A 16,055-nucleotide genomic window follows, 5' to 3' on the forward strand; every position below is an offset into this window, starting at 1 on the left:
CCTCCGAACACGACAACTTTTCTCTTTGGAAACCGACAGCGTGGGGTTTCGAGGGGTCTGCAAGTATCAGGTGTAAAGGGGAGAATGCATGCAAGCAGATTCATTTATCTTTTTTCAAAGGGAGAAGTTGGCATTTTTACTTTTCATTTCTTGTGCTTTTTCTTAACAGTGAGATCGTATGTGTGCCGCCTGGGACTGGTCTTCGTGTACGCAACGACCCTCCCCGAATGTGTCCCAGTTTGGAGCGTAGGACTTCCCTCGGTTTCATTCGATGAGGCTGGTGTTTCTTCTTAGTGAATCGGCTTCGTGCACCGGTTTGTTTCATTTGCAAGCTGCAATATTACAGCCTGCCTCTCATGCTGTTTGCGCAGACCCTCTGGAGCACTCCTGACCTTATTCCTTGTCTTCCTTGTGATTCTCGGTTTCGCCTGTCCCTTCGTCTCGCCCACTTGGTTGAACCTCCGGGTACGCGTTCCCGTAAGCTTCTGGGTCTGTTTCATCTTTTGTTTCTTTCTCCCTGGTGAAGCCTTTCCTCTCCCGCGTGGCCTACCTCTTTTTTGCTCGTCTGTAGGGGTTGATTTTTCTCCCTTGCCTCTTTGCTGTCCCTTGTCTGGGGCGCCCGCTTACCTATGCAGTTGAATCCTTTTTTCCCGTAGTCTTATCGTTTCCCCCGTTTTCCTAAGTACTTCATTTGTTTGGAAAGACACCTCCTCTTTGTCGTAGCCTCCGCGTAACTTCTCTTTCCGGTTTCTTGCTATTCCCTCCCCTTGTCATCTTCGTGACTCTCCCTCAATGCTGCAGCCTCATCCCACCCGGACCACACTGAAGTCTCACCAGAATGTTGCCCCGTCTTCTTCTTCTTCGAACTCTCTCCCTCCGCCTTCTGGAGGGGGTCTCTCCATCCCTTCTTCCGCAGTGCCGCCAGGGGGTGTGTCGGGTCCATTTCTCCCACCCCCTTCACGTCATCACCACGTGTCTTCTTCACTCCCTTCTTCTTCAACTCAGTCATCTCATGTCCATGGAGGCGGAGGAGCACGAGGTAGGGGGGGAGGCGGGGCTGTTCCCTTCTCTTCCTTGTCCGCTTCCTCTGTACAGAATGTAAACCTTGGCCCTGGAGGTACTACGGGTCACCATCATCATTTACGGATGCATGGGGGGCCGTCAAATGGGCCTGCTAGCTATGGGGGTGGTGGCCCAGGTATGATCGTGACAGATGGAGCTCTTGCGAAGACAGTGGGGGGTGCAGGGGCTGCGCCAGGCTTCGGGGTCCCGCCGTCCATGGCACCGGGGGGGCTTGGACTTGTTCATCCCGCTTTGGCGATGCTCCACGCCATAGGGGAGCAAGATGGATCGTCAGTGTTACCGGGAGATAGGAGAGATACACCTGTCATTGTTGCTATGGAGCATTTGGGACATGGAGACAGCGAAATGGATAAGGATGAAGAAGCTGAAGGAATGAACGGTAACGGAGATGCAACTGGATTTCATACAGATGTCCTTGATTTCTCAGGAGCCACAGTGTATCTCCATCAGGTATTACTCCTAGGAGAAGGAGAGAAACTTCATCCTCTTTTAGACTTTGAAGGTAAATCATGTCCTTCTCCAAGAGATTGTGAGATTAGGTGTTATGCCCGGTTAGTACCCTCTTGTGATGAATATACTAAAACAAAGAAGACGTCGCGGAATAAAAGGGAGGCGGCCCGTCAGAGAAATCAAGACCGGCCTGTATTTCGGAGACTCCGCGTTAACACGGCGTTGCTTGAGTTTGAGAAGAAAGGACTGTATCCTGGGCAGCGCTCATTAGGATCGTGGCTAGCTTTGGGTGATAACGGCCGGGAGAGGGGAGACCATCGAGAAAACACAGAAGGAGAAGAAGATCTGAAAGAGAACGATGAAGAGGGAGGTGTGGGAAGACTCCTGCGTGTTGATCAGATCATGTTCTGTGGCAACTATAAGGCATTAAGTGTTGTTGTCTTGGGAGAAGTTCAAGAGGCCAATACAGCTAACAGGTAAACAAGGGAAAGACTCTGCCGAGACGGTTTCCCATAGGACGACATTCTTTGGTTGATCGGAAAGTATGTGCGAAGTAGCTTTCTGACCAACAAAAGAATGTTGTACCCAGCCGCCCTCCTAGGCATGGTTGTCTGATTCAGGTACATAAGTCCAGTCAAGTAGTTGCTCGACGTGGAGAGCTCTAGGTGCACCAAGACTACCCGACGGGACTATCCTCGAGTACAAGCACATGTAGACATCAGTCCGTACGTCGTACGTCTGTGAGGACATGTACGGGCGTGTGCTCTAGACATACGCGCACACGCGGTGGAAAGCCTTAAAGAGTTTGGAGTCGTGTACGGAAGCTAGGCTCCAGCTTAAATTCATCATGGCATATATGGGGGGCGTTCCAGGTTTCATCTGCGTTGGTGTAGGTAAAGCTCTCTGTACATACCGTACGTTTCGCCGAATGATAGAAAACGGCCTAGAGTTCGAATCGGAATCCGTGAAAGATGTTTTGCGAATCTGCGTTGCGCTGTTCACTTTTTCCAGGTCTATTTTGAATGAGCTCCAGATGCAGGCTTGTCGTTCTCCCGCGTCGTCTTCTTTTCTTGATGTTTCTTTCCCTTCTCCCAAGTCCCTGGCTACGTCATCTTCTGTGTCAAAGACCACTCGTCATTCTTCTTCGTCTTCTCTTTCTTCTCCTGATTCCCTAGAAGCGTCGCTTCCGTCCGAATTCCCCGTGCTGCTAGGGATACAGTCGCCTCCGAGTTGTGCTGTTGATGCGAGCAATCGTCTGCAAGAGCTTTTGCATGAACATCTTCTGGCTCCCGTACAGGAACGTCTCTCAGTTTGGATGGCAACTGAAAGGGAGAGGAAGCGGAAGCTTCTAGGAATGAAAAAGATAGCTGAAGAGGAGATAGTTCCTCATGGAAAGGAAACGTCTTCTCTATCGGCGAAACAAGAAGAATCTGCTGTGTGCCCTTCGGCGGCTTCAACAGAAGAAAGCTACATCAACGCGGAGCATCAAGGGGAGACTGAAGACGTAGCGGGGGGAAAGACTAAAGCTACTAACGATTCAGAGAGCAACCCTACATCTTCTCCTCGTCTGCCAAGGGCGTCTCTTTCTATGTCGGTAGATCGTCATCAGGTTGAAGGGCCAGTGGAGGGGGAAGAAGCCACTGGCGCAGAAGAAGGTTCGGAACCACGAGAAGGGGAAGGGGGAATAAAGCAAAAGGACGCAGTGGGAGGAGGAGAAGAAGGACATGTTGTTACGGTAAAGGCGCGCGATGAGGATGAACTGTCTGTTGACTATGGTTCCTCACCACGCACGCCGTCTGGGAAGGCGGACGATGAGCGTTTCACATCCTCCTTGGGAGAAGATGAAGGGAAACATTCGGAGGCACCTCACACTCCGTCTCCACGTCCAAGTGAATCTGTTCCTGACAGTGATTCGAAAACGCCATCTTCAGTCCCTACAAGGGTTGCGATGAAAGAAACAGCATCAACAGCAACAGAAGCGGATGTTAAGGACGAAGATTTAGATGGAGGTGGGGGCTCTCCTGCAGAGACGCGAGAAGTCGAGAAAAACGACGCGTCAGCTGTTTCCGATACGTCCCCTTGTGCGAGGTCAGAGAGGAATCTTGACGGTATGAAGTGCAGTTCACGGGAACCGTCCGTCCCTTCTTCCTTAGCTGCTGAATCATCTACATCTCCCCCTTCTTCTTCGTCTTCTCCTCCTAAGAAGTCCGGAACAGAGCCAGAAGAACAAACAACTGAGTTTTCTCCTCGACCTCCTTGTCTCACGATTCCTGTACCCCCTGCTTCTTTCTGGGCTGAAGTTCTTCGACTTCTCTCTCAGATATACGAAGGAATGACATCTCCAAATGACCAAATTTCGTCGTCCTTCTTCAAATCCCGCCTGAGTCTTCCTCCTCCGATGCTGCGGCTTCTTACCGCTGCTGCCTGTGGAGTGCTGAAGACTCTCGTTCTGTCACCAGCGAGCCGTATGAGTCTTCGCCGTATGCTTCTCCGGAAACGGGGACGAAGGGTAAGAACAACAAGCGGGGGGGAGGCGAGAACAAGTTGTGACAAAGGAACCAGCAGGGGAGAAGAAGACGAAGACGGAGGACGTAGAAGCGGTGGAAGTCAGTGTGCAACAAAGGGAAGAGATGTCGGAGAAGACTCTAGAGAGGAAGAGTGGCTGTCGGGAGGAAGTGCGGGCGTTGATGCTGCTCGGGAGGTTGTACGACTTCTAGGACTGGAGGGACCCGTTCTTGAAGTCCTGTCTAAGTTTCATGGTGAGAAGAACGGTAGTCGAGGGAATGAGACAACGTCACGAAAGAGAGAAGATCCAGGGGAGACAGGCGAGAACTCATGTGCGGGTACGAAGGCGGAGGAGGAGCCCGAAGGAAAGGAAAAGCCAGATGTAAAGAAACAGTCACATGAAGAAAGTCAGGATATGTTACGGGACAGAGTAGAAGCGCTAGATCAAGCACAAACGGATCATCCCGACGAGGAAAAGGCGACGAAGGAATCAAATGGATCTGCGCAGGAAGACCAACCGGGAGTGCCTGAGAGCAGTGAAAAGGAAGAGAAGAATAGGGAGGGCAGCGGAGAAGTTGCTCTCCTTTCTTCTACACATCCAGAAACTGAACCGAGTACAGCAGAGTCTGCTGTGGGGATTTCCTCGGCGTCCCCTGCTGCTGAGAGAGCTTCCGCTCCTCTGTGCCTCAGTTTCTCTCTTCACCCTGAAAGCAGTCACTTGGTTTCTGACCCTGTGGGGTCAACAGGACTTTCTCTCTATCGCGGTTCTTTGCTGCTCTTGTTAGTTATGAAGACTTTGCGACGGTTAGCTGTACTAGAGGAGGTCGGGAGTCAGCTCGTCAGAGAAGGAGCTTGTGAGCTTCTCGTGTCTGTGCTCCTCGAAGTTCCCGTCTGGGGAAATAGAGGAGTGAACCTGAATGATCTGACGGAAGGTATCAGAGGCTCGGGATCAGAGGACGAAAGGATCACAGCCAGAGGATGGAAAGTCAAAGTAGAGGCCTTCAAAGGATTGGTGGTTCTCGTGTCTCATGTGGCCGGCATGGAGAGGCTTCTAGCATGGGTAAGTCGGCAAGCATAACTAGTAAAGTATAACGAATTTCTGGGGTAGTCGGTGGTAGTCCAGTGCCCACGGGTTACGGTAGGTAGCTATGCATTTAGACTTCTGTGTACCTCGAGAAAAAAACTCCCCTAACAGTTACGGAGCATGTCGGTTTCACCTTACTTCAAACCCGAGGAAGTGTGCGGCATCAGACTGCTTGGATGTACAGTTTCCTTCTAAGCAACGGTCTTACGCCTGTAGGTATCCAACCTGGCAGTTATGAGGAACGGTGCTGCGCCTGCAAGCAAGGGGGGGGGGAGGGTATAAGGAAAAGCAGAGAAGGTTTTCTCCGGGAGGCCCCTCTAATCGCGGACTGCATATATTTTCATGTATCCTCCCTCTCCTGTGTAGCTCTACCGAGTGACTTTATCTTCTTGAAGCCGTCGCTTCTTACACTGTCTTCCTCCTTGTCCTACAGGATCGGACAAATTTGATCTCTCCAAGTCTTCTTTCTTCCTCGACGTTTCCTGATGCTTCCGCACCTCCTTCAGAGATGCCTGGCGGGATAGAAGCGCCAGAGGGAGAGAAAAGCGATGAAACCAACAAGAGTGACGTTAAATCACGTCACACTCAAATGACACCAACTAGTAGTCTCTATAGTCTTGTGTTAGGAGCGATGGCTTCACAACTGTCATTCAGTCGATACCATTTGAAACGACTTGCCGCCATCCTTCTATCCCGAGTCAAGTTATACCATGCGGTTGCAGCGTTTCAGCAAGCGAGTCTAACACTTCTGTCTTCGTTTCCTTCGGAGAAAGAGGGGAAGACTAGGGGTTCGTCAGCTGTCTCCTCATCCTTAGTTTCTAGCGCTTCAGAAAAGCCTGCCGGAGAGGGAGAGAGCAAACCAGGAAGGACCCCGTCAGATGATACGCCGAAAGATGGTGAAGCTAGTCAACATCCTACTTTCACTGGGGACGGTCAGCCTACTGAAATGAGTAATGGAACTGAGAAAGGAAAAGAAAAACAGCAACAGGAAGAAGGAGGAGAAAGGAGGGGGGGAGAAGCGGATGAGAAGAAGTTTCTCGCAACATTTTCTTTCAAAACTACGAGAATATCACAAGCAGGTGCAGAAACAAATTCAGAGAATAAGAAGAAAGAAGTTGTGAATTGTTCTCTGCCTTCTCAGTTGCTTGAACGAGGAGATGCATGGGTCGAAGCAGTGGCTGATGCCACACGGGCCCTGTCTCTTCAGATTCTTCACCACACCCTTCCCCCCTCAGCAGTCGCCGCCAGTCGGGATGAACGCGTCGAGGTACGTTTTCTTCCGGTGCTTCCTTCTGACCATCATCTTTATATGTGCCCGTCTGCAGACAATACCATAATATCCTCTTTTCTTATTCTCAGATGTGTCTGATCGCTTGCGTGTCTACATTTATCTATCTACTTATCATATAGGTAGATGGATAGGTGTAGACACCTGCGATATAGACGAGTACAAGTTCTCGTTGCGGATGCAGAGGGTCTCGGAAGCATAAAGTCTTTCTACTGTGCCTAAGGTGAACGTGTGGTGAGTCTCTGCGGCCATCAGATAGCTCCCCCCCAGCTGTGCGGAGTATCAAAGGGCATTTGTGCCTCAACTTACAAGTCGAGGAGGGTTAGGGCACACAGGAGTTGCTAGAGTGCTAGTACAAGCGGCCATGTCTTGGGGCCTACTAAATACTATTAGGGACAGGACGAGCAATCGGCATAGGGACGTAGACGGCGATCTGCGGACATCAGTGTCGCGAGTTTTGTCCGTGGTGGTATTCTGATATTGCTGGTGTACATATCCGGGTCGTCAGTTTGGTCATCTCGTTACCGCGGTTGGAGTCGCATCGGCATTCTCAGAGAGAATACTTTGAGAATCTGGGAGTAAGCTTGATCGGTCGGTTGATATCTTTGTTTGCCGTTTTGACTGCAGATGGAGTTGTTTTGGCCATTCGCGTGCCGTCCTTGGAGCGCTGCTGGTCTGTCGTTGAGTTTCTTTCCTACAATCCCTATGTATCTCTTGTCGTACGCGCGTGGGCGTCTATTTCTATCCTCCTTGGCTTTTGTCTCAAGGTGTCTGTACACCCGGGTTTCCTTGATGTTATGTCCCAATGCCGCGGATCTTCGACTTCTCTCCGCCGTCCGTGGACTTCTTCTTCTCCTTCTACGATGTGCGAATGGCCCACTCTTCTTTGCTTCAACTTCTCTACATCTAACCCGCTCCCTCTTATATTGTCTCGATGCCTTCGCTCAAACTCTCTTGTCCCGAGCTTCCCTTCTACCGGGTGCCATCAACAGTTTAGATGACGTTCTTTCGACCTCTCCCTCATCTCCTTACTCTCACATCTGGTCTCCACCTTTTGACTATTTGTCTCTAGAACGCAGACCACGGTACCTGGGGAGGGAAGACCTTTTGTTTTCCTCTTTTTCTCCTTTCTCTTCTTTATCTTCGTCTCTATGCTTTCCCTCGACACAGTTGCGAAACAGCTCTCCTCAGATAGGATTTTCGCGTGGTGGAATTTCACTACAGACCGAACTCCTTAGAAAGCGGGGAGTGTGGGGTCTTGAGGGGGCAGGGACACCAGAGGACTTCATCAGGCAGTCTGGGCCTGCGGATCAAGGGGGGTTTGAAGGCCTTGTGCCGTCTAAGAAGGATGAGGAAGCAGCTGTTATGGCTTTACATATCGCGGCGGCAACCCGAGTTCACTTGCGAGCACTTATGCTGGTAGAGAAGCTCTTGGAAGGCCGCTGTTCTTCAGGGGTAGGAGGAGGTCGAGAGGGGCAGGAAGAAGACAATGCGGAACCTACCGCCTATGTCGATGTATCTGTTGTACAAGCGCTGACGAGTTTAGCGAGCTGTCCAGGCGGGAGAGAAGCTGTCGCAGCAGCTTTTAGACTTCGTCAGGCAGATCTGTGAGTCGAACTTCTGCATCCACGATACTTCTTGCTGTGTCGTTTACTTGATCAAGTGACAGAACAAGATGTCTATACCTTGTACGGAGTGATACCACCTCTCTAGAATGCTCAGCGCATGCAAACTCGTCTTTCACCGACGACACTGTGAAAATTAAGCAAACAGCAGAAAGGCTCTCCAGGCTACTTCTATCCCTATACGATCTGCACTGGCGTCACGCTGCAGGAAGCCAACTAGCTTCTCAAGTAACATAGACACCTCTTATTCGTCTCTCCCGCGGGAAACCGAACACCAGGCAGGTGCACGGGGAGGATCTCAGGTAGCTCCGGCTTGTGGCGGTACGAAGCTTCAACATGACTGCGGGTTGTCCTCGTCAGCCTTGAATTGCCATTCCCCCGCTCTCTGGTGCAGACCAGGCACTCGGATCATGTGTGAAAAACACCTCAACCATTCCAGCAGATCATGCTGCCCAAAGTAAAGCTGAAGTCGGTGTATGGTAGACAGACGGGTTTATTTTGGAGTGTTTGTTACCGAAGACAAGCCGAGGAGATATGCTTTCTGTGACGGCGTTTCTGCACAAGAAGAGGGTGTGTAATTATCAAAGCTGTGTCTTTTCTCTGTTGCTGCTCCAAACTCTCCCCTTCGGAAGTACTACCAATGTTCTGTGGCTCTCCCCTCTATGTGTCTGCCCGGCTGACACGTGCCACGGGGAGTCTACCTAGCGCTTTCAGTTTAAGGGGTCACAGGGCCCTACTGACGAGACTGACAGACGTGCATGAGTCCAACGTCAGAAGAATTCTTGTAGACATCTAGAGCGTGCTCGTCCACGATTTTCAGCTTGTGTCTATTTTCCACCCATGTGACGCAGCCTTCGTCTCCTGTTGCATGGCACAATGTGGCCTGCATCTTCGATTGTTTGCTTCTGCTTTTGTAGATTCCTCCTACATCTTTTCTCTCATCTTGTTTCATCACTCACCCGTCTTCCGGATGGTGAGCCTCACAACCCTGAGAACTCCAAAGCAGGCGACTCTTCTTCTTCGTCTACGACTTTGACAGGCAGTCATCATTCTTCCCGCCGCCTTGACGATAAACAGCCAGAATGGTCTGGAGGCATATCCCGCTCGTCTAATACAGCAAGGAACCATCATCTGGGGCCTGGTGTTTTAATGCAACTCTCTGGGCCTTCAGCAGAGTTGCTTGTTGCTCTTCGAAGTGTCTTTCTTCTCATCTGGGAGCTTGTTCTCGAAGATACCTTCGCGACGTTTCTTGTCGTTGCCGGACCGTTTCTCTTGGCCTGTCTTCATCCACTAGCCGTAGTAGGTGGCATCGTAGGTGCTGACGGAGAAATCTTGAAAGCGGGCGATGAGAAGGAGAACAAGGAAAGCTTGACAGATGAAGGATTTGGAGCTCTTAGTGATCCGTCCTTCAAAAGTTTCGTCCAAGTACATAAACCGTGCGACTGGAAGACGGTGAGGGAAGAAGCCAAGGACAGAAAGACAACGATGAGATTGCCGCATGGAATAAACAGGAAGTTTCTGTTGATAGCTTATCTATTGATGGGTGTATAACTCATCTCGCGTTGCTGTAGAGTATCTGTTGCTGATGTACGACATTCGTCCAGATTCATCTGTCACGTTAAGCCAAATGAAGGGACGACGTGGTTTCGTAGTCAGTCACTTCAGTGTTCCTATCTTTCCGCCTCGGGGGCTAGGATCCAAGGCATTTTTCAGGTCGCTTGGCGAAGATATGCCTGCGGAGAAACGTGGTGAACATGATATACTGTCTTCTTCCGTAGTCCTAGGGATGAATCACATACCTGCAGATGTATATTCACAAACACTCTGTCCCAAGCATACTATGCAAGACGTCTATGGGCCTGACTCGTTTGAAGAGTGTGCGAAGACAGCCTGTAAGTTATCTCGCCTTTGCACTTGAGGTCAACTCAAGTCCAGGTGTAGGCAGTTGCGAGGACCAAGGGAGCACCGCTGGTAGTTGTTCGTGGCACTCGCGACGATGATTCACTGCCTCCCGTGGATCTGTGTTCGAACGTGTCTCCTTTTCTCTTCTGTTTGTCATGTAGGTACTTTCTAGTGACAGGAGATTCTTTCGTAAGCTCGCCTCTCTCCACGAAGCTCTTGCTTGTTTGTATTTTCCCTCTGATGCGGGTGGCTCTTCGTCGTCGATCTCTTCTCTCCCTCCCCCCTCATCGCTGTTCTTGTCCGCCCCTTGTTCTCTCCCTTCGCCTCCTTCTCCCCGAGTTCTCATCGATGCTCTTCAGTGCACAGACCCTCCGTGTTCCCTACGTATCTTACAAGCCACCGCCGCGGCCGCTGCTGCGGCTGCCGCTGGCGGTTCAGCAGGCACCAAGCCGAGTACCGTGGCCCCTACTGGTGCTGGGCCTCAGGAGACAGGTGTCGTAGGAGGTGCCGGTGTGAAGGCGTCGGGTTCCTCGACAGCAGCACTCCTTTTTGGTGGCATCGAGGGAGGACAAGGGGCTGAGCTCATAGATATAGCATGGGCTCCTGATCTACCCGATGCGAAATCCTATGCAGCCTTGTTGAAAGAGCCTGAGAAAGCCAACGAGAAACCGGAGGAAAACAGCAAGAGTCTTCATACTCCTGGCTGGGAGATTCCTGGTGATGTTCCTCCTCAGATCGCCCCGCTGAAAGCTCTTCTAGCAAGCCGCTTCCTCACGCTCTACGTGCGACGTTGTCCACATGTGTTGCTCTTCGCGAATGCAGAAGATTCATCATTTCTGTTTACAGAAGACTTACCCTTTGGTGAAAGTTCTAAATGTCTCGATGATGATGCGGGGGGAGCTGTTTTTGGAGGCTGTGGGTCTCTTGATGAGCATGGACTCACGGCGCTTGAACGATCGGTGTTGCCCCCCCCTCGTGACACTGAAGAAAGACAGGAGTCGGTGGATCCATCATCCGGAGGCGGGGTGGGTGCGGCTAGAATGGGTGAGGAGTTTGGATTAGCTAAGATTTCAGGATTGAAGAAAGAGGACACAAGCCTCTCTTCTATAGGACAGAAAAGAGGGCGACAAGAAGGGGAAGCAGAGAATGGAGATATACAGCTCATTTCAAGAGATGATCTGTTTTCGTCACTTGGTTTGAAGGATGGAGTTCCTATTCATTCTGGTGTGGGACGGCTTCTCTTAACTCCAGAGGCACAGAAAGCTCTTCTCTCATGTCTTGCACGCTGTGTTGCGTCGCTTGCTCCCTCGTTAGGAAACCTTGCTACCATGGCCGACTGGCAAGTGAGGGGTGGAAGCATGTATAGATGGATTGAGTCTCGTAGACGTACACTACCTACTGCCCGAGCATTATTAGTTCTCTTCTATAATGTCTTACACGGCTTAACTTGTCCGGCAGCTGACGATGAAGAAGAAGAATCGGTGACTGGACCGTTAGGCTACAGAAATATTGAACTTCTACAGCTTCTTCTTCTTCTTGTCAGTCGACTTCTTGCTATGAGTGAATGGGTAGGAGGCGCAGATTGGAGCACAGAGGCTCGAGCAGTAGTCGCTGCTCTTGCAGCATCAACACAGCGACATCAACAGGTCAAGAATTTCGGTGGTGGAGAAAGAGGTGACCAAGTGGATGGAGCAGCGGAAAATGCAGGGTGGCAGGATATCAAGGTTAAAGGAGAACAAGAAGTGCCTTCCTCAGTGCCAGACTCCAGCAGTGCATCGGGTGATGAGGATGATAGAAATATGATGTCTTTATTAGCCTTGCTATCCCCCCTCTCGACTTTATATGGCGAGCGTCTTTTCTCTTCTTCTTTTGCTGCTGATGGACCTCACACAGTACGGGAAGATCGCACACCAACCCACCTTCATTCTCTCGGAAGACTCGGAGTAGACGATGAGGTTGTATCTTCTCGATGGATCAGCGGCATGGAAGTCTCGGGTCATGAGGAGCTGTGTCTCGAAATCCGTCTGTCTCTAGCTTGGGCGTGTCGTCTCTTCTTCTTATGGTTCCAGAATTTTCCGGATTCCCAGTCTTTCCTGGTTAGACACGTGATTCGCTTCGGAGCAGCTTCGGTGCCTGAGCTTCAGCATGCGGCTTTGTTGCTCTTCACCTCTCTCGCTTCCTTCTCTGCAATCCTTCCTGCTGCTCCTCACACCTTTCATATTCTTCCTTCCTCTCGGAGGCCTCCCGTGTGTGGAGGCGGAGTGACGGCCGTGGAACTTGCGACCGCCGCCAAGGAGGCGGAGAAAGCCAAGAAGGGAAATACCTCTGAAGGGCTTAGTGCTACCGTCGCGGCAATGCTTCCTCCTAGTGTGACGCTCTCCGCGCGTGTTTATTCTCTTCTCGAGATGCTTACAATGCAATATAGAACACGCGGGGGCGGGGAAGCAGGAAAGAAGGCGCGCAATAGGCTTGGAGTAAGCTATGAAGAGCGGCTGTGTGTATCGAAGCAACTGCCTGTGACTATCTGCATGCATAGAGAAACTCATTTTGCTGAGCGCGTCAAACTGCCGCCCCCGACAACCGCCGATGGTCGTCTGTCTCTCCTAGGACAGGGTCGTTGTATTTTCAGATTTTATTGCGCGTGCACTCATGTTCGAAAGTGGAAGTAAATACTCTAGAGTTCTCAAGAGCCAGTGGACTAGCTACTTGTCAATTCTGCGCGTCTTTCACCAAGCACTGGAGCCATGCACTTCTTTTTGGATGATACAGGAGATAACGTACGTAGATAGATAGACACTTTAGACAGTGATGATAGGTCACCTCGGGGTTGTTTTCATTCCGTGTCTCAGGATAAAGCCCCGATTGATAGTGCTGCATGTCTAGTCTCTCTTTGAGAGATGAGTCCTTCTTTCTTTTATGAAATGCAAGTATGGTTCTTTATGTCTCCAGTCAAGTGGGGTCGCATGATCAGGTAAGATGAGAACAGTTGTCGTACCACCATCCTGTATGTTCTGATGAAATGATAGTGTGTGCATGCATGCTTCTTATTGTTTTTTTCAGCTCGCAGAGGATCCCGAGGCTTTACCTCTTTACTTCTGTTGTGAAATAGATTTAACCGATGAGCTTGAGGCTGCTGTCTCTGCATCTGCTTCCGCAACGTCCCTAGGAGCAAGCGCTGTATTTGGGAGATTGACGATGGGTGACGAAGGTGTTGTTGCTATGAATGATTCGGGAGTTGTGGAACAAAGCATCAACAAGGGACCATCATCTCAACCTGGTTCAACTGAGCCACTTGAGGATCCTGCTGATCTTCTACGAATGCTTCGGGAGATTCTTTGGGGCAGCGCTAGTAACAGCGGAAATACTTCGTCGCCTGGGTCAGGAGGAGACGATGACAAAGGAGAAGGGGATGAAGGAGATAAGAATGGAGGGGGAGAGGTTGCATGGCTGAGAAAGGTATGCCAACAGCGGGCATTCCCGTTGTATCCCCTCTACACTAACATCCGTAGAAGTGTGAGGCATGACAAGCAGACCATAGAAGCTTTAGTAGACGTGTGAGGGGGTGGACAAACTGCCCTCAGGTGAAGATGTTTCATAGCATGCATAAAAAGAACAAATGGAACAGGGGACAGGATACTTCTTATATCGGTACGCGAGCTTCTTCTCCATTCATCGGCGCGCCAGTACACTGGCATGGCGTATGTGGATGCAGCAGGACTTATCTTGTTAATCTCCATCATTCGGCTCTCGCAAACGTATGCCGTCTTTGAGGGCCCCCCCTGTGTGATAACTTGTTGCCTTGCCGCTTCTTTTCGTGCCGGTGTCTTCCTTTGGCGGTCTGTATGTGCATCGGTTGTGTCCTCTGCTTCACGCATGTAGAGACTTCCTTGTTTTCTCTTGCACTACGATATCTACCCCGCTATCTTTTTTCTATCACCGTTGTCTCCATGTAAAAGCACGTATGGCGTATAGCTTTCAGGTGTACGCGGAGTTCTGCTCATGTGTAGGAATGTGCGAATGTGCATGCCCATTCTTTCCCCATTGTGGCAGTCATCAGAGCGATTGTTTTCTCGTGTTCTGTTGTGTTTTTACCTCTTCTCCGTCAGTGGCAGCGAGAAGCCGAAACAATCCGCGTAGAAGAACTGGTCGTTCTAGTGACTCTCGTCTCCAGATCAGCTGTGGCGTCATCACCCTCTCTCCATTCTCTTGGAGTTCATGCAGCGGCTCTTTTGGCAGCACATCGCTTTCCGGTGTATTCGCTTCTCTTCGAGTGTATGGACACTTTGTTAGACACGGTGCTTCAGAACGTCGATCCAGATAGTGAAGCCTCTGTCACGAAGCAGGAGGAGAGGAAGAAGGAGGAAGAAAAGCAGTCAGCATCTTCTTCTTCCTCGAAAGGTGAAGAGGATTTAAAGATCAGGAGGAATCTCGTCGACACAACAGATGACCTCACTGAAGTAAGGGAAACCTTTATGCTTTTCCTTTTGAAATACTTAACGCTTGTCTGTCAGCTATAGCCATTCTTCCTTAGTGGAGTTGACGGCCTACAGACACGGGCCTACAATCTGGAAAGGGGCACCAGGCACCGATGAGTCCTTCCGGTTTCACTCCATGGAGACACGAGAGTAGTAGCCATGTTGTGTCAACAGCTTTCTTAGCCATATGGAATCTTGGATGTAGTCATACGTCTCTATAACTTGTAACAGTCGCGTGGCTTCAGTGGCACACCACCAGCAGCTTCAAGAGGGAGAAAACTGTCTTTTCTCTGCTTCTGCGTTCTTCTATGACAGTGCTGATCAGGGGGCATCCCGTAATGAGTAGTAGTCCAGTCTGTCTTTTCTCTTCTCTGGACTTTCTCTTAGTCGGTCGTTTTGGTACCTTTGATTTCGAGCCTATGACAACGTCGCATCAGCTAGGAATGTGAGACACGGGTTACCTACTCTCTGGTTACGTAAAAAGAAGGATTTCAATCTCACTGCAAGACGACAGTCTTTCATCTCTTTTCAGGCCGTTTTTCTTCAGGATCTTTCGTTACTATCCGTCCCCCCGCCCCACATTGTGGTAGCATGTTCCCAACAGGCAAAGAAGACATTCACCTGTGGTCTCCTGTGTAGTCTTTTTGCTTGTTTTCTACATGGCAATGCGTCCTTTTCTTCACACGAGTTTTCTTCTCTATGTGGACTCCCCTTTGCTATCCTCAGGTCTTCGCTTTCGTGGCATCTTCCCCAGCTACAGATTGCGCCCGGCATCTATGTCGACTTCTTCTCTTTATTGAGCATCTTGTCGCTTTACAGGCGAAAGCTTCGTCTTCGTCTCTTTCTGAGCTTCAACGTCTTGTTTCCCTTCCCTCAACCCGTTTGCTTCAAGTTTGTCTTTCTCTTCTTAGTTCTCCAGGCCTTCTAGCTGCTGCAGAAGCCCATGAGTATACAAAGTCCTATCACATCCGCGCTAAGATACAAGGCGAACATTCACATGCCAAAGTCACATCAGCGTCCAGAAGCTTCTCTTCTTCCATGGAAATGAAAGCTCTCTCACCAAAAGAGAAAGAAGAAAAGATGGTCAGCAGTAAAAGATCCTTCTCTTCAGTAGGCCCTGTTGCTGCGCCTTTGCTCCGGTGCGCGCTACGTCTAGCAACAAATATCTTAGTGTCTTATCAGAGACTTGTTGACCTAGCGAAACAAGCCGTTGAAAGTTCCGACGGTTCTTCAGGAGGCAGCAATACTGATGAGCAAGGTGGCGAATCCATTGAGATGATACCAAATCACCTCGGCTTAGTCAGGAAAATTACAGAGGCTGTCTGTGCCCTCTGTAATCGGCCTCACCCCAAAGGTCCAGGAGGTCTACATACCCTAGGCCTGGCACTTGGTTTCCTTGTTGCGCTTGGAAGTCATCCTTTCACCCTTCTTACTGCTACATTTGATCTTCCTCATCATTCAACTGAGGCACTCCTACTTCCGCTCCGTGGTGAAGCACATGCAGATGCTACCGCTGTAGCGGCGGGAGCGAACTCTGCTCTTCGTTTAGCTTCGTTCGTACAGAAGACTTCCGACAACGTCAAAGCAGCTGCTCAGGTAGGTTCGAATGATTAGACACTCCGGAGGATACCGCGGAGAGGAAG

At 50.3% G+C, this 16,055-nt stretch overlaps 1 protein-coding gene across 1 annotated transcript in view; it reads left to right on the forward strand.

Moving 5' to 3' along the window:
- The first annotated feature begins 120 nt into the window (after positions 1-120).
- CSUI_002948 (uncharacterized protein) overlaps positions 121-16,055 on the forward strand; it is a 24,938-nt gene continuing 9,003 nt past the window's right edge. Inside the window, exons 1-9 of the mRNA XM_068063146.1 lie at positions 121-2,009; positions 2,545-5,098; positions 5,556-6,389; positions 7,038-8,017; positions 8,953-9,487; positions 10,099-12,411; positions 12,998-13,393; positions 14,044-14,394; positions 15,139-16,008. Of these exons, the coding sequence (XP_067924885.1) occupies positions 793-2,009; positions 2,545-5,098; positions 5,556-6,389; positions 7,038-8,017; positions 8,953-9,487; positions 10,099-12,411; positions 12,998-13,393; positions 14,044-14,394; positions 15,139-16,008 (10,050 nt within the window). The 5' untranslated portion in view covers positions 121-792. The remainder of the gene's footprint in view (positions 2,010-2,544; positions 5,099-5,555; positions 6,390-7,037; positions 8,018-8,952; positions 9,488-10,098; positions 12,412-12,997; positions 13,394-14,043; positions 14,395-15,138; positions 16,009-16,055) is intronic.

This window comes from Cystoisospora suis (genome assembly GCF_002600585.1).
Source record: "Cystoisospora suis strain Wien I chromosome Unknown contig_1238, whole genome shotgun sequence".
Lineage (NCBI taxonomy): Eukaryota > Apicomplexa > Conoidasida > Eucoccidiorida > Sarcocystidae > Cystoisospora > Cystoisospora suis.